At 38.4% G+C, this 19,056-nt stretch overlaps 2 protein-coding genes across 2 annotated transcripts; both read right to left on the bottom strand.

Annotated features, from left to right (window-relative positions):
• Positions 1–196: 196 nt before the first annotated feature.
• exosc4 (exosome component 4) lies at positions 197–2,225 on the bottom strand. The gene is made up of 3 exons (XM_046052177.1): positions 1,995–2,225; positions 828–1,034; positions 197–726 (listed from the first exon to the last, which is right to left on the bottom strand). The coding sequence occupies exons 1-3, from the start codon at positions 2,163–2,165 to the stop codon at positions 367–369; spliced, it is 738 nt and encodes a 245-aa protein (XP_045908133.1). The 5' UTR covers positions 2,166–2,225; the 3' UTR covers positions 197–366.
• A 1,728-nt stretch (positions 2,226–3,953) lies between these two features.
• prkacbb (protein kinase, cAMP-dependent, catalytic, beta b) lies at positions 3,954–14,676 on the bottom strand. The gene is made up of 10 exons (XM_046052263.1): positions 14,272–14,676; positions 10,392–10,453; positions 10,181–10,309; positions 9,821–9,919; positions 9,641–9,723; positions 9,401–9,527; positions 9,216–9,311; positions 8,269–8,391; positions 7,940–8,104; positions 3,954–5,502 (listed from the first exon to the last, which is right to left on the bottom strand). The coding sequence occupies exons 1-10, from the start codon at positions 14,315–14,317 to the stop codon at positions 5,377–5,379; spliced, it is 1,056 nt and encodes a 351-aa protein (XP_045908219.1). The 5' UTR covers positions 14,318–14,676; the 3' UTR covers positions 3,954–5,376.
• Between the last annotated feature and the right edge of the window lie 4,380 nt (positions 14,677–19,056).

Here is a 19,056-nt window from a genome sequence, read left to right as displayed (position 1 = left end):
GTCAAGTCAGCATTTTGTGTTTCTAAAAGACATTTTAGGTTGTGTAAATATCCCTGTTTTATCCCTGTTTAACAATGCTGACATTTCACAGCATCTAAAACATGAAGACTCTTTTGATAACAAATAAGATTAAGCATTGCACATTTAAATACTTGAATGAATTATGCAATCACTCAAAAATGAACAACACACGATGTAGGGTTGACATTTTTAATGTTGGCTTCACCACTTGTATAATTGTCATGAATACATAAAAAAAAAGAAAGAAAGAAAAAAACATTCACTCAAAGATTCTCACATCAATCCTTCCCATTAAGTCCAATAATACTGGTCTGCAACCAAAACCAATTCACCCTCCTCCTTGCATCACTCTCCAGACAGCACAGAAACTTCTTGGAGATGTTGTCGCACCACCTCATCCAGCACCTTGCTCACTCCTTTACAAGCCGTCATGGCAGCTTCGATCAGAGCCTCTAAGTGGTCCTGATGCAGTCTGGCATCCATCTGCAGCAGAGCGATCTGTCCGCCCCGGGGCAGCAGTGCTAAGGCCAGAGAGCTCACACCTCCACTTTCCTCTGCATAGCAAAGATCAGCGAGGGGCGTCTCGTCCACAAACCCGACTGTGCTGGCACACACATAGTCCCGCATGGGGATGCCAGCGTCAATCACCGCCAGAGTGGCTGCATTTACACACACGCTGTAGTTCCCTCCATCTGACTGCAGAATCTGTTTAGAAAGGGACGTTTTGAATTGTAGTTTAAATTTTTCTCATGATGATGATCACTATAAACACACATCACATCCACCTCTCACTGTTCCACACTGACCTTGACATAGATGTCTATTTGAGAGCGTGGGTAGAGCTGGGTCATCACAGCGGCTTCAAACGTCTGCTTCAGGTGGAGGCTCATCTCAGTAGACTTGCGGTCCCCATGAGGTCTCCTCTTCCTCTCTGCTGTGCTGAACGTGGCCATGCTGTACTGACAGTTGATAATGGCTCGGTCATGACGAGTCCGGCTGCGTGAACCTCGCATCTACGGGTGACAATCAATCAATCAATATTTTATTTGCTGCTCCTAAATAACATCACCATGAGATAAGTGGCTGTTAATTCAGTATATGATCATTTGTCACCTTTATTTGAAGCGTAAAATTTCTAGAATTTTTCAACATGCACAAATGATTTCAAGCTAATTCTAATTACAAACGGGAGCACAGTTCATTGCATTGACTATCAATTTGAGAAATGTGATTGTGCCTACATTTGGCACACCCTGACATACACTCAGTGGCCACTTTATTAGGTACACGTGTAAACATCTAATGCAATGCCATGCGACAGCTAGAGAGAGATATCAGAAACACACCACCACCAACTATGACCTCAGTAATAAACGTAAAGTATATTTGAATGAACACCCCTCAAAAAAAATTTCCCATTAAAAGCTTTCTAAAGGAACATTACGTTCTCGCTATCAAAAATATGTGTATTAATAGTGTGATGTTGACTATCCAGTCATGGATATAATTACTATGTATAATACTATATCTATTTAGCTGTTGGTTACACAAATAAGCAGTCAGACTTATGTAGGTAACTTATGATGGGCATTATTTGACAAAAACCTTAATCCACTATTCAAGTATTACTGACCTAAACACTTACACTAGATTATGTTTTCATCCTGATTAACCTTTAATCTTAAACGTATTCTCTGATTCAGCATTATGGGAAGTGTATTTCGTGTTTGCTGTTCTTGGACTGTGCAAGACAACATCAATAACTTGCTATTACTTTGAATGACACTTCCTCTGGAGTGCCTGCTCCGCTGGATGAACAGTGGTGCACAGAGTGAAACGCATTTACGGTATATTTACCCACTTAGGGTTGATGAACACCGGCCTGTTTTACAGTTATTAATTATAAATACTTCCTGCAGCGCTGACCACCGAATAACCCATGCATGTTTTCACCAGCCTTAGCCCCTACTTACTTCATGTGGACCGTACACCACTGCCAGAGCTTTCGTGTTTCCCTGCTCCAAATACGCGGAGCCGTCGGCCTGAGCGAACACACCCATACGGGCCTCGACTTTCCGCAGCTCGGTGGCCTTTCTTCCATCTAAACGGTATCCCTGGTCGGACAGAAGCTCCAGGCCCGCCATGCTTCCGCAAACTTCAACCGTACAGCGACGCAAAGCCCCACGTGTCTTCCGGTGTACTACATTATCCAAACACCCACTCACTGGAAGGACTACGGCAAGATGAAAGGCCCAAATATATCCCAAGTTTGGATTATTTAAAATAGTAATAGTAAAATAGGCAAATGCGGTTTTGCCATCTTTGCAACTACAAAAAACCCCCAAAACATTTCACTATGTATGTATGTGACAAAGTCAGAGTACAAAAAGTGGCCTTTGCAATATTGCGCTTATAGTTATAATTCAGTATAATAACTATGCATATAATACCTAACTTGTTTCTCTGCATAAAATTAGTGAAGTATTTTGGTAATCGTTCATTAGATGAAATAATGTTTTACTCATTTATTAAATAAAAATCTTATTCTTTTTAATAATCTTTTTTTTATTATTAATTATAGTCTCTCATGCCTTTGACATTTTCATTTTGTAATTTAGAATTCTATGCTCAATTAATCGGACTGATTAATCGGATCGAATCTGATATTTTGAGATACCTGCACTCACTAGGCCGATAAACACAAAAAAATGTCTATTCTGCTGATACATCTGCAGGCAGCTGTGTCAGTGTGTATGCTGTGGAAGTGTCTATGAAGATTCTCAGTCATCCAGGTCATAGTTATCCAACGAAGGTTAAAATGAAGGGCAACTGGACTTGGTTGAAGATACTTCCAGTATCTTCACTGGACTTGGTTGAAGATACTTCCAGTATCTTCAACCAAGTCCAGTTGCCCTTCATTTTAACCTTCGTTGGATATGCTGTGGAACAATGCTAGCGCTCCTTCTTATGAGTCACCATTGTCTTTTCTAACAGTTAATGTGCTTCTCCCATCCTAAATGACAGTAAATCTAATCTAAAACCAATACTGCCCAGCATTAAATATATATATTTTTATACTGTAGAGAATAATGCAGTTGAATAAGGTCACTTCTAACAAACTGTGTCCCACTCTCCCTTAAACACAAGTCACGCTCTGAAATCTACAGTATAACCCAATGTGTTTTTCTATTTCATTAATTAATAAAAATTCCATCTAACACAACACATTACTAGCTAAGATAACCATGTATATTAGATTGTACTCTAATATCTCTATCTACATTACATCGGTCATTGAAAAACTCTATTGGTTGACCACTAGTATGTACGTACATTTTCTTGAAAAGAAATGAAAAGGGGTGAATCCTCATATAATTGGCAACTATATTTTTTAAAAATTACTGTATTCACCTACTTTTGGGTAATTGCTGTAGATTGGTTCTGATAATAAACAATAAAAAAATATTGTTAAAAATTTTACTTTGCATTTCATGTGGGAGTGTTCCCGACTACCTACTCAAGGGCCACTGGATATATCAAAATGGAACAAAAATACTCAATTATAAATACAGCTGTTTTCACACTGTTTTCTTCATGTCCAGGTTCCAAAATACACTCTGCACTGTCTATATTTGCAGGGACGCAAGTGAAAAGTTTGTATTTGCACTCCTTTGCTGACTCCCAAGGACTCAAAAGTAAACAGTTATTGTTCTGGGTGGCCCCTGGAAATGTGTCAAGGACCCCCCACACATTAGGATCCACTACCCTGCAACAAGGAACTCAAACCCTGTGTCTTTATTACACTTATCACCTGCTTTGGACTGCTATGGAGGTTAAATTCTGACCCGGCGATACAATTTCTATGTAGGTGTGCTAGTGAACAGAATGGCACAACAGTCGGTCTCACAATGCACAGAGTTACACAACTTCAACACTTTTAAAAATAAAATTTATTAGCATCTCTAATGTGTATAAATAAAAACATATATGAAACAATGTATATACGTATGATGTAATGAGTTTAACAATAACAGGGTTACATGTGGTACAAAGGAGCAGTCTTTATTTTAGCCAGTGTATGTGAGGAAAACTGTACCTTCAAATCAAGCTTTCAAATATGCATACCTATAAGTTGCAAATCTACATTCTTGGATAAGAATGAAACAAAAAAAATCAGTTCAGGGGGTGGTAACAGGGAGAATACGGTAAATATGCAGTTTTGCTTTCCTGTTTCTCAAGATTTCATAACATCTTTTGATTTAATACATAATAAATTCTGTACTTTTTATTTTATTTTTTTAAAGGTTTCACTAACAATGTTGAGGTACCCCAACACTAGTCACACTGACCTTCTCAACTTAACATTACACTTGATAAAAATCCTAAAAAGGATTTCACCTCATTATTCTCCTTTTACTGAGGTCACATTGTTCCACAGACTCATAAGAAAGGGTCTTTATAAGCAGACCTGAAATCTAGGGACAATATGACTATAATGTTAGACAAAAATAGAAAGATACCAAATGACAAATTTTACATGTAACTAACAGATCCAAAAAGGATCAAACAAACAACTCAATTTGCATTTTACTAATGTCACAAGATTTGTCTTTTTCTGCGATGGCTTGCTGTGCCTGGGTCAGAACACCGAGAAGACAGTGAATGGATGCTTCTGTGAGGGGGTCCTAGGGTTTGGCTCTCTAGGCAAAAAGCAAAGAAAGGAAAGGACCTCTCTTCTTGTGTCACCCAGCATTTTCTATTTGGTCATTCTTTCAACACTGAGCGTGTTCAAATGTCTTACAAAATTGACAGTTATGCACATATGACGAATGCTACCTCTGGAAGCTGGCCAGATTTGTTTTTTTTTTTTTTTACAATAGCCAATGTGATGTGGACTTGTAACAGACCATTAAATATACACCGCTGACGACAGGGAATAGTCTACAACCCACACAACAGTGTGTCAAACTGCCATAGACAAGTCAGTTACAATATGTGGACTATTACTGGCCATTGTCTCAGTTTCTCCTCGTAAATTGAAAAATATCACATTTAAAAAGGGGATCACAACATCCAAGACTAACTGCTTCAAAGTAAAAAAACAAACAAACAAAAAAAAACAGTGGGTAGGTACAAAAAAAGAACATAAAAAGAAAAAGTGGTGTGTCTGCTTTATACGCAGGTGTACATGACAGTGAGAGGTTATCGGCACCCAAGGATCATGGCGACCTCATTCAGCCTTATGGAATGAAGGGACTATGTAGTAGATCTGAAAAACGGTCTCTGCTCCATCCCAAGTCTTTAGAAGAGTGCAAAGATCCTCTTATTTCCCTGATATATCCATGTTCTCGCATCCTAAAACTCTGCAAACTCCTTTGCGCATTTTTCCGTTAAAGAAACACGGATTTCCTCCTCCTCATAGTCGTCAAAGTTGCTGGTGTCCCCTGGCCCTCTGCACTTTGGTATGAACGGGGCTTCCACCTGCAAGAACAAGGGCCAAACATATTTTAACAGGCAGGATTTATATATATTTATGTCTACACTGCCAGTCACAAGAACACCCGTGAGAGAGAAAGAGAATGCTATTATTTCTGAGGAAGGACAGACTGTCTTTCAGCAATGTACCTTATACTGTCAAAAAGGCGTCTAGAAACGGGCAAGAACGACTGAAGCTAAAATAATTGATTTAAAGGGAGTGCCTGACTTATGGTTAGTGTGGAACCCCCTGCCTCCACACCTTCCCAATGTCTGATTAGGGGACTGGGTCCATCAAGTTTAGTAACTTTCAAAAACCCGAAAATAAGACCTACTTTATAAGTAACTTTATAAGTCTCTCAAGCTTTCTTTTCATTCACCCAACCACAATCATCATGTTTCATGTGTACCGAAATGCACAAAAGTGGGCCCCTTAAAATGTATACTATGAAATTCTAATCCAAAAGACTTTTTTTGTTAAATTAAGTGAACATTTAATCACATTTTGCTAGCTCTTAAAAAAAAAAAAAAAAAAAAAAAAAAAAAAAAATCAGGTTTTCCTACTCAGGCCTTGCTCAGTAAATAGAACACAAACAAAAGTATCTTGTGTTGTATCACGTGCTTTCCGTATTTTATTTCAATGTATTTTTGTAAAGTGTATTGGGACCAAGTCTCTTGGTGATATTGTACTTTAAATAAAACTTGATTGATTGAGTGAAGAAGGAGAGATGGCTGAGAAATAGCCAAAGAGGGAAAGGTCTGAAGAGTACGAATTGCTAAACAAGTAACATGACCAGGCAAGGGCGTGTTAGCATCGGTGAGGTATGGTTGCTGGATAAACCTCGGATTTGAAAGGAATGAAAACCGACGCTGTTTCTGCTGGACAGGCGAGTAACGTTAGCTTTGCTTTTTGTCACACTTTCCACAGTATTGCAAAATACATGCCACCTTATTGAGGCCAGCAGACTGTGGATTCTGCTGTATTTCAGCAAAATTAAGGGTCGGAGCTTTGGGGAGAGCACTAACGGGGTGTGTGTTTGTTTGGTTGACTTTGGTTGAGTTTAACTATCAGTAAACTCTACAGAATCGCATAGTATCTCTTTAATCCCCATTTTAATAGTTATCATTTCTTCCCCCTCTCTTTGACAGCGGGCGTTTCATCGCACATTTAAGCATTGCACTTCGAAAAAGATAAACACTTCTGCCTTTATACATGGTCGGATGACACTTTGTTCAAACTACTTCATCTCAAGCACACCTGAGGCCTGAAAGGTACCTAATCTCATGGATTTAGATTTGCATATACCTGTAAAATATGACTTGAAGGAGCTTTTGTTTTTCACACTTTGATGACTGAGATCACAAATAGATCATTCCCACTGTTCTTGCCAGTTGTTCATCCACAATGTAAAGTTGAACTTTTTGCAGATCATTACCAATAACACATTTCTACAGTCACTAAAACCTATTCCTTGTTAAAATGTTGCGATTGCTTAACATTTAACAACTTAAAAACCTGTAACTAGCTGAGTATGACACACCATACGGGCCTCTCTGCTGTGATTCTATTTTCAATTAAATGCTACAACACGCCATTTACATATAGCATCTAAGTTCCCGAAGAATTTTCTCAATGTTTGAGAAAACATGCAGTGTGTTTGGCTGTTAGAGAAACAAGACAAAAGAATATGTAATGACAATAGAAAATTGGTCTAAAATTGCTTATTGTAATAAAACTCCAGTCTGACATTGTCATACAGTTTTTTCACTGAATCGAAGCTCTAAAGAATTTTATTTTTTTTCCCTGAATGTGTGTAAAATCTAACTAAATAGATCTGCTTCTATACTATGTCTACATTACAGAATCCCACTACATGTTGTCATGTGGAAAACACTAAACTGGGGAAGAACATGAATACTAAATCAAAATGGTGCTGAAAATAACAAATCACAATAGGTAGGGTCAGATTTGCAGATGCATTTGACGAGAGTCAGAAAGCTTATAAAACCATTGTGTGATTGTATAATAATAAGATTACACAGAATCAACAGATCAATGACATTCAAGCCTGAGCTAAATATCTACTTTGATTAATCGAAGAGCTCCATTATCAGTGTCATCCTGCAAAATGGCATGTGGCACTGAGAGCTCACAGCCAACAGTGGAGCTGGATGATTTCCAAAAACCAAAACACTCTGACTGACCAGTTGTGATCTGCAAATATTGAACATCACACAGGAAATATGAAAACAGATGTCATCAACCGTCCTCAGATAATTTTCTATCTAAAATAGTATAGAATAATAATGTTGGGGCATCAAAACTGAGAAATTTACAACTAGCAAAAAAATAATCTATATCAACAAATCAATATCTAATTAACTTGATTTTTATGGGTCTAACAGTGTTTGGTGTCACTACAAAATGTGTATGGCGTCTTGCCTTTCTCTCGTAGATTGCGATCCAGTCTGTTGTGGCAAACCATTTGTGGCCCTTGATGTCATTGACTCCGTTCTTCAGGTTGCCATAACGTTTGGTCAGATCCACCTGCAGCAGGTTTCTCAACAGATCCTTCAAGTCGGAGCTGAAGTGGGAGGGGAATCGTACCTAGAAAGGAGAAGAAATGAGTTTGTAGAATTTCTTTCTACCAGTTCAAATGTCGTTTTGTACATCTAACTTATTCTCAAACCACAGATAGGAAGCGCATTTTCAATTTCAATAACTTTTTAATTCTTTCATGTAGAAATATCTAAAAACAAACCCCAGCTTACCTTCCCAGACACAATCTTCTCATAGATCTGAATAGGTTGATCTGCAAAGAATGGAGGGTAGCCAGCTGCCATTTCATAGATGAGGACTCCGAGGGCCCACCAGTCTACAGCTTTGTTATAGCCCTAAAAAAATAAAAATAAAAAATAAAAAAGAGTCAAGAAAGACACTGCTGTCACTGAGAGGACAAAAAAACCAAACTTCTACTACTCATAGAATTCAGAAGTCATCTTCCTGCTTCTAATGTATGAGAAGACGACTGGACTAAATACTAACATTTAGCAAGGGAGCTTTTAAAATGCTTATCACCAGTAATCTTACTACAAAGCACAGTAGGGAACGTTTGAGTGGCATTTCTACGTAAATGTCTTCATACAACCCGTGTTAAAATGAAAAATCCACCCTTCCATAGTCTGAGATTGAATATATTTATAATACAGTGGTCTGTTCTAATTTACTTTCTTGTAATCCACTTTTCCGCTTTCCTCAATCTGACTCTCTAACTATCTATTTTGGCTAGTGATGTCCTATATTTTCCAGGATCCAGTTTTACATGCCATAGAGAAAGCTGTTGCAAAGGGTAGTTTTTCCATTTGATAAAAAGTAAGATTTGCGGGGGTTTTTGTTGCTGAATTAAAAAAAAATACTTGGCATCCCTTCTTCTTGTGGAGTGGATTTTGTCCTGTATGACTGTTCAGAGGGCACAGTAGCAAGTCTGATTTAAGGACACTTGAATTAGCTTGATATGTTTTCTGCTTTAAATGTCCTTTCAAGCTGTGCAGGAAAACCTCAACATGACTAAACATGGACCGTTTTTAACCAGTGATCTACTAGAGGAGCATAAATTACACAACCAAACAACAACCTACTCCAAAAAAAAATGAAAATCACAAAGCAAAAAGAAAAGTGTGTTACAAGAGTTCAAAGGTGTTAAACAGGAAGTCCATACTTTGCTGAGAATGATTTCTGGCGCCAGGTACTCTGGTGTCCCACACAATGTCCAGGTCCTGCCTTTTACCCGCTTGGCAAATCCAAAGTCTGTCACCTAAAGGTCAGGAGCATATTATACCATACATGGGCAAACTTGTAAGACAGAGCAAGCATTATGTATTCATTTGTTGCGTTCCAGCTCACCTGAATGTAGCCGTGGTGGTCAATGAGAAGGTTCTCAGGTTTCAGATCTCTGTATATGAGATCTAGTGAATGGAGGTACTCAAATGTCAGCACTATCTGGGCGGCGTAAAAGCGTGCATGTGGTTCACTGTAGAGGAGGAAATAAGTGGGTTCACAGCTCAAACCTAAAAGCAATCTCAAGAACTAATCGATGTCCGTTATGTAACACACAGCAGAAATGAGATTCAGTGGAAAACTCACCTGAACCTTCCAATTCGTCTTAGGTGTGAGAACATCTCTCCTCCTGGAACATACTCCATCACCATGTACAAATTTGAATTGTCCTAAGTAAAGTAAAGAGACACTTATGCCATGCTCAGAACGGATTGAAGAAATTTCAGTTACTACATTTAAAAAAAAAAAAAAAGAAGCACACTTTACCTTAAAAGCATATTCAAGTTTGACGAGAAAGGGAAAGCTCACAGCCTGTAATATCCTCTTCTCATTTAATGTGTGTTCTATTTGCTTGAGTTTCACCACCTGATTAAAAAAAGAGATAAGATGACCTTGTCATCCAAATCTGACTTCCACCAGTAACAGAGATAACAGACACTAAAAGGAAAGGTAGCTTTTAGTTATTTATTTTTCTTGTGTCTCCTTGTAACACGATGTAATGCTACGAGAATAGGTTTTAATACCATTTATTAGGGAGATAAGAAGGTACTGCACATTTACAGCACATGTCAACAGGGTTATTTATTTGGAAATGTCCCATGAGGCTTGATATATGCCTCCACTGACCTTCTGCTTGTCCAGTATTTTCATGGCAAAGTATTGCTCTGTTCCTTTGTGTTTCACCAGCATGACTCTTCCAAATGAGCCGGTACCCAGGGTCTTTAATCTTTCAAAGTCATCTAGGCACGTCGTGCTCTGTGAAAATAACAACGCGTTAGCCCGTTCTGTGGACGCAGCCACCAAAAAAATATGGAGTTCAACTTCTCATCATTATTACCTGTGGTGGGCATTCCCATTTCCGTAAGAAATCTTCTTTGGCTTTGGCTAGAAACTCTTTCACTAAAAAAATAAAAAGAGGAAAGACAAATCCAGTTAGCATACAGCTCATTAACTTGAATTTGTAGCATAAATGCACATTTGGGTTTTAGATGAAAACTAACAAAAAAGACCAAATGCTATCATATTAGAGAGGGAAAGGAACAAATGCGGGGATGTGAATTAATTTGTAAATCAATGGAGAAGAATATGGGAAAAGTCAACTCTCATCTGGATATAAATTAAATGGGATACTAAAATATCACATTCTTTGCTCTAAAGATAAGACAATACACAAACGCAAGACCACAACATCCAAGACAGGCAGACTAGTGATGCATGCCAAGACGCTCAGTATATTTGTTTCTGTTAGTTTTTTAGTAGCCTTTTTCAAAAGGAAGGGGGGAACACAACATTCAAAATTACAGGAAAGGTTTCTCTGAGCAGCTTGTGCATCACTTAATACAGTTTGGGGGAAGGCTAGAAACAGTATAAAAATGGTAAGCAAAGACAAACCAATGTATGGGAAATCCAGATTGAGAGAATGTGGATAACAAAAACACTGACTTATTATCAAAGCACACAGTAAAAGCAAGCACATCTAGCAAGTTGTCACAAAGAGACCAACGCCGTTCTGCCATTCTGGCACATCTTTTGGAGGAATGAGCATACCAAAAGTCTCTATTGATCACCAAGGTTTTGCAGGAACAATCACCCACACGGATGGTGATGATACGGAAGAGAAGACAGAGAGAAATATAGAGTTCATGTACATAACAACAAGTATAACACATCAACAAACATGAAGCATATGCAGTGAACAAAAGAAAAAGGAATGAAAACAGAGTTGACATTCACCTGTGGAATTTAAATGGACTGACTGACTCCTGTGGTATTCAAAGAACAGGTGTACCAAAAATGCCATGAAGCAGAAATTGAGTCGTGCATATTAGGTCAGACTGACAAGATAACACTCCACACTAGTGAACGAATCACTGAAAACCTTCCGTATGCTGCAAAGATTTAGACTTTTGTGAAATTTGTGAGTGTTTTGGTCTGAAACTTTCTCTCCCTACAACAGTTTTGATATTATGACAAGTGCTTTGAGAAAAACAGAGCTGAAACAAGTAGTCGACAGAAAAAGAATCTGCAACAATTTTGATTGATTAATTGTAAGTTGGTAATTTAAACATTTCCTACTTTCAGCTTCTCAAATGTGAGGATTTGCTGCTTTTCTTTGTCTTAAGTAGGACTGCAACTAAAAAGTGTTTTCATTCCTGATTAACCTGCCATTTATTTTATAAATGAATCGTCTGGTCAATAAAACTCAGAAAATAGTTAAAATGGCCATCACAATTTTCCAGAGCCCAAGATGATGATGTATAACCAACCAAAGATATTCAACTTATAATGATGGAAATCAACGAAAAGCAGCAAACATTCACCTATGGGATGCTGGAACCATCAAATGTTTAGCATTTCTGCATGATTAAACAATTGATTTTTTTTATACAACAGTTGTTGATTAATATTCTTATAAATGACTCGTAGATTAATCCACAAATGTTACAAAAACACAGTAGTGCTAGTCTGACAACGATTAATAAAGAAAATACCCTGCAGATGAATTCAGTTTAGTTGCAGCCCTAGAACATCATAACATCCACTGCGACTAAATATCTCCCTTCCACTCGAAGACATTTTAAACCGTTTAATAATATGAGGTGTTTTTGTACGCACAAACGTCTCTCTGACATTTTGTACCTGGAGGGCCAAATTAAATGGTCCGAAGCCAGCACAGTTGGCCATTCTTTCCTGGCAGCAATGCCAAAATCCAGACAAGCATAATAATGGTTCAGTTATGTCCTGTTACACTACAGTGTGAAACACAGTACATGGGCACAGTGAAATTAAATAGGTGTCATGGCAGCTGTTTTATCTGCCTGTGTAAGTGTGACTGTGTTGGTGTTGTTCCAACTGTTCCAGCAATATACAGTAAACACAGGTACTCTAGTGTATATACAGCACTGCAGGTAACCAGGTCGTCTCGTCAGAGCGGCTATACTCCGGGCAAATCTGCAGCTCAGGGCACAGTGTAAGCTTAAACAGGTTTAACAGATAGCCACGGCACAGGAAGTAGGGATCATAGTTAGACTCAAAAGAAATGCTTGGCATGGTTGGTATGTAACTATTGCTGATCTGATCATCTCTGTCTGCCACTGGTTGGCACTGTCCGACTGTTGCCCGCCTGGTCTCTCTCAACAGGTCAATAAATCTCAGAGGAACGTATTCACTGCATCATAAAGTGAAGCTACTTTAAACAAACTTAGTGCTCAACTGAACACAGATGGTTCTCTGCATGTTTTTAAGATTATAAAAATGCATGAATAGCGGTTGACAATTTCAGTGCCGAGGTGGCTGATTGTAGACCACCGAATGCAAGCAATTCTGCAAAAAAACAAAACAATAAACACCTGCAGCTCTTACGTTTACAACCAAGCATAGGGAAACATTTATGATTTATAACACAGGATTCTCAATGATGGCAAGCTGCATACATCAAAGTATAGGACCGCAAACTAACACTAGCCTGGGCCTAGTTACGTCAAACCTTTCAAAGCTTGTAATACCCCTTATCCTCTGACGAAGGTCTGATGACAAGCTGCTCCAGTCAATGACAAGCTGAGTGTGAGAAGGGATCCTTGATGGACCATTACCACAGCAAGATTTAAAAAAGGGGTCTCTAAATAAACACAAGGGACACAATTCAAGTGTGTTTATGTGTATGTGTGCGCGAGCGTGTATGCCGGGAAGACAGTAGTAGGTCCCAGTTTTATGAATGGAAAGAGAGCATTTGTCATTTCTTCACCATATTTGGTCACTGCTGTACAGATGGAAAGCTTTGTTTATGTAGCCAAGAATAAAAATGTGGCAGTGAAGCCCGGGGCAGAAACAATCCCACATCGCCTTCAAGTAAAATGTATTGGCTATTTATAACAATTACTCATGGGTCTGTGGTTTATTGCTGCAGATTTAAGATGACCAGTGCAAAGTTTTCTGTCTGATAATACAGCTAGCTGTGCGCACTGAGTCTGCAGCTAAACAGACTGTAAGAAGAACCACACATCCTGAATGTTATTCGCTCCAAGTTAAGGATGACACCACAGACGAGATGATGCTAGCCCTAAGATTTTTAGCCATTTTCTAAGGCTTTAGATGGGAAGCGGCTACACGCCACGGCTAGCTGTGTTATATGTACAGGCCTGAACAGCTACCACCATCATGAGGGAATGAAATGACAGGGGCCTTTTGAGGGCTAATCCCCCCCTCATAGCTAAAGTTAGCAGACTAGCAGACCATCAAGCTTCATCTTTCTTGTAACGTTACCCCAGTTGGCTTGCAAAACAGCCTTTCAATGTGTGACATTGATATGTGGGGATTTATCGATAAGCATTGCTTTCGCAGGTCTCCAAGGCTTTAACAGAGTTAACACTGTCAGTGCGACCCTTCCCCGCCCCCCCAACCCCCCTTGCAGCCAAGAAAACCACAACATCCACGGGGTCTTCTTGCTACTAGCTAACTTAGTCTTTCCCTAATTTTTACGTGCAAAACGCACAAAAACAATCCCCCGCATAGTCATTTATCGTCAACTAAAAGGCGAGTGTTTGCAGCGCTGGTGGGATAACTGTGCGGGGGGATGACGGCCCTCCCCTGCTTTACTGTAGCTGCCAGTTCGGAGAGTTTTAAGTGTTATAACAGGCTAGCCATCTACGTCGAGGAGGCTTTGAAAGTGTCAAACGCATAAATACAACATAAAACCCTAAACAACAACCCGGACTCACCGCTCTCTAGCTCGTTGCCCTTCTTGGCGGTGGCAGCGTTCCCCATGGCGTGGAAGACACGGCGGTCGCTCCGACTGAGAAGAGATGGCGGTGGCTAGCTAACCTTCCTACGAATATCTCCGAGCTCCTTAAAATAGGTAAACCCAAATGGATGCAATTTTTTAGTCGCTTCAAACGTGAGGGGATAAACTCCAGTATCCCTTCCAGCGGGGCCCCCTCACTCTCCCTCTGTCGTCCCCTGTCCTTCTTCCCTGTGAAATATTTCCGCTCTTGCTGCTAGTTCAGTCTGTGTGGTTGACATGAAGCTAGCGGTCACTTCTGTTTCGGACTAGTCTGCTCCCCCCCCAACCCTCAACGCTCAGCTCAGCTGCATTCACGGCATGGTTGGGGTTTGGATTGGCCAGACATGTCTGTGTGAAGAAACCAAACTTGCTTTCACGTTTAAGGGGTATTCACGATTGCATTCACAGAGATGATACTTGAGCGCTCGTTTGTCTGACTTTACTACAGGCTAAATATAACTATTAGGCAGGCAGAAATGCGGTATTCTTTCTTACTAATCCAGGTGTTAATGGAAACAGCTGCACCTTCAGGAGTGTCTATATGGAGCAAAGACTAATATACTGTTGTCATTGTGAGCTAACATTTTATAATCAGCAGGAATGTCGTATTTTAGTGCTCCTAATGGTTTTATACCATGGCAATTATTTTATTAGCTGCACATATGCTTCGATTATGAATTGCTGGTTTATGTGTTTAAATGTGGCCAGCAAGTCAGACAGTAGGTATAGTAACGTTAGTAGTTAAAGGTATAAGTAAAAAAAAAAAAAGAATAGACAGCATTAAAATAGAACTAATTTAACAAATATAACTTCAAATAAATAAATAATACCAGGACAAAATGAAATATTGGGCGGAAACAGTAGTGGAAGAAGTCAAATCAGTTTTATTTCAAATTACAAATCACAAGTCCTTAGATTACCTAATTAATACGATGTGAAAGTACTCAATTACAAGTAAAAGTCCTGCAGTGAAGTAGAAATACCTCAACTGCACTTGAGTAAACATGAGCAGTTACTTTTCTACCACTCTAGCTGCAATTTTAAAAGTGTTTATGGCTCAAATATTAAAATACTGTTGCCAGATTGCGTTTTTAAGCTTTCCCACTTTTAATCTTTTTTATTATTTACATATATGATCACACACACCATTTGAAGTGTATGTATGACACGCATGAAGGACTTAATTAAGAAACAGATGACATTTAGACAGAGAACTTGATAAAAGAATATATTTTAAACAATTCAAAGAAAAAACATAGTCCAGAATAAGTTGAGAATGAAGTAAATTAATTGTATGATAGCCCACAATCACAAATCACCAAATAGCTTCAAAAGACAACAAAGAAATAGCCTACTCATATCTTTTAAATAAAAGTAATGTATTATGACTTAAATTATATGTATTATTACTGCATTAATGTTACATACTTAGTAAGTAAGTAAAATACAGTATTGTTATCAGCAAAAATAGGCCTACATAAATTAAGTACTTATTATGCAGCTGAATGGCTTCTGTCAGTGTTATGTTATGGATTATATCATTTGATTGTTTTTACTGATGTATTAATGTGTTAGCAGCATTCAGGCTGTTAAAAAAACTGGTAGTTAATACATGTGAAATACTTTCTTAATATATAAAATAAAATCTGGAAGTTGTTCAACTGCCATATATTAAGTTATTATTTCCGAGGCAAAATGCAACAATCTGACGCAAATGTTTCCAGTTGAGGGAATTATGAAATGTGTCTAACCTTTGTTGGACTCTTGTCTATTCACAGGCACAGTCTTGGTCTCCTCCTCCAGCTACCATTCTCCAAATTTGACCACATTCAACTCAAAATTACATAATTGCATACATTTGCAACTTGATGTAATAACTGGGTGCCTGCAGCGTTCAAAATCGCTGTAGCAACCACAAGGCCTACAGGTACAGCTGTGTAGTGGTGGAGAGTAAATACATCAATTTACCCAAGTAATGATGTGCAATTTTGAGGTGCTGGTTCTTAAGTTTAATATTTTCATTTTACGCTACTTCTTCTGTCTGTGTTATGACAGCAGGATTATAGCTATGCTGCAAGCTAAACACACTTCCAATAAAGGTTGAAGGCAGCAGTTGGCCTATTAAGTCTTTACTGAAAGCAACTGTGAAGCTTTTGGATACAACACAACTAATTAAATTATACTTATTACAAATCATGAAAAGATGAGATGCAATAAACAAGTTAGACAAGCAAACTGGATTCACAAAAGTATACTGTTAATTCCTAGTTAGTTTACAATATATTGTCCCTCATGCCAGGATAAAACCAAGTGGTTTATCAAGTAAAAAGTCCTCATAAGAAGTGCAACACTAATTAATCTAGTAAACATGCAGTAGAGTCCACAAAAGTAAAATAGCCTACATAACATCATCATGCCCAGCAGTAAATGAACAGTTACTTAGAATGTTGAAGCTATTAGCAGTAATGGAAGAAGTAGTCATATCTTTTGTAATACAACTCTGTCAAAATACTCTTTTACAAGTAAGTAGTAAAACTACAACAGTATTAACATCAGAATGTACTTAAAATATTAAAGTGAAATTATGTGTTAGGCAGAATGGAGATTGGAATGAATTAAGGAAATTAATTTAGGCCCTAGTGGTAATATTAAATATATCATATTATTATTGGTGATAAAATAAAATTGGACATACTGCTTCAACATGTAAGCAGCATTTTAATGTTACAGCTGGTGGGTGTAGAACACATTTTACATACTTTATATACTGTTGGATAGTTTCATATTTTATAAACTGATCATATATTTTGTTTGTAAAATCTTAATCTGTAGTTACTCCAGCTGTCAGATAAATGTAATGGAGTAAAAAGTACAATATTTCCTTCTGAAATGCTGTAGAAGTATAGAGGAGCATAAAATTGAAAGACTGAAGTAAAATAAAAGTCAAAGTTGTACTAAATTACAGTAGGCTACTTGAGTAAATGGTTAGTTTCCACCACTGGCTATTAGCAACACATTCGCCTCACACAGGCTAATGGCTAGCTTGGTTAGCAGTCATGTAATAAACCTAAATTAATATATCAAATAATAACAAACCACTATGATAAAAAGAGTACCTACGGATTATTCTCCAACAAGGGCATCTTGAGAGTAGATGCCTGTCAATATTTGCTTGATCTCAGATCTGACAGGCTGCATAACAATGCCAGTTAAACTGGAACTGTGGGATGCTACTAGCAACATAATCTGCAACTGTAACCTATGGCTGAAGAGGGAAAAACTGCACATTTATTTTGAGAGCTGTCTGTTTTTTTCCGTTTAAAATCCTTTCAGAAGTTTAGTTACAGGTTACCTTTCCAATTCAGGTTGTTCATACAAAACATCTTCCTTAAACTACCCCACACTATGCAAAATAGTTCTTATAACCCTTTTTTGGTATGTAATAGGTAACAGGTGGTGGTGGAAAGTAACAAAATAAATGTTCTCAAGTGTTGTACTTAATGACTTGATAAAAAAATTATTGTTTACTTTTCTGTGAATGTGAGTGTGACTGGTTGTTTGTCTATGTGTGGCCCTGCGATGGACTGGCGACCTGTCCAGGGTGTACCCCGCCTTTCGCCTGATGTCAGCTGGGATTGGCTCCAGCCCCCCGCGACCCTGTACGCAGGATAAGCGGTTGACGATGGATGGATGAAAGTACATTCTGATCATAATATTCATGTCACACTGTCACATAAGTATATTTTTGAATTCAGGCCTTTAAATAGATGATTTTTACATTGTGGTCCTGTATTTTTACTTCATTTAGTAAAGAATCTGAATACTTCTATTGACCATTGCAGTTTTGCTTGCTAACTGACTGTTTCGGGCGGTCAGATGTCCCATCATCCCAAAAAATTTAGAAATGGTTGTATAACCAGGGATAACCCTAAGCGTTCACAGGGTAATGTAGCATGTGGATTACTATAGCTGCAGTGGTAGCTCACTGCTCAGCCCTATGCAGGTCCATGGGTCTAATTATCATCACCATGTGGGATGGGAGGATCCCTCCTTCACTGACTCACTCAGCCAGCTGTCGTATTTTGATAAGGTGTCTGATGAATGTTTCCTGTTTCCTCTGTTGGTCTGTCATTACAGTGTTCCTCAGTAAGACTTATTCAGAGATGCTCCCCATAAAACATGCTACTAGGGTCCATCACAAAAACACTAAAACTAAGAATTATTTTTTTATTGATTAATCTGCCAATTATTTTCTTAATTAATCAATCAATCTTTGGTTTCTAAAATGTCAGACAGAAGTGTAAAAAGCCCATCACACGATCCCAAAGTCCAGGGTGACACCCTCTGTTGTCTTGTTTTGTCTGACCAACAAGCAAAAACCTAAGAAAGATTTTAATTTTACATTGATATAAAACAGAGAAAAGCTGAAAATCCTCATACTTAAGAAACTCCGTCCAGAGAATGATTTGTATATTTACTTACCTGTTATGATCATTTTGAATAGTGGCTGATTCGTTTACTATGGACTAATATTTCTGACTGTGACATTTGTTCTTTATCCACCACTTGAAGACGTGAGCTCAGGCACGGTTAGGCTGGACTCCAGCAGGGTACGCATCTACTGTGATCGCTAACCGTGCCCTAGCATGCTACCATGACAGAAACTCCACTGCGCCGTGCTAGAGAGAGCGCTTTTTTTAACAGAATGACAGTCGATATTGAC

This window comes from Micropterus dolomieu, linkage group LG06 (genome assembly GCF_021292245.1).
Source record: "Micropterus dolomieu isolate WLL.071019.BEF.003 ecotype Adirondacks linkage group LG06, ASM2129224v1, whole genome shotgun sequence".
Classification (NCBI taxonomy): Eukaryota; Metazoa; Chordata; class Actinopteri; order Centrarchiformes; family Centrarchidae; genus Micropterus; species Micropterus dolomieu.
Note: the sequence above shows the minus strand (reverse complement) of the source record. Positions and strands in the feature narration are given on the sequence as shown.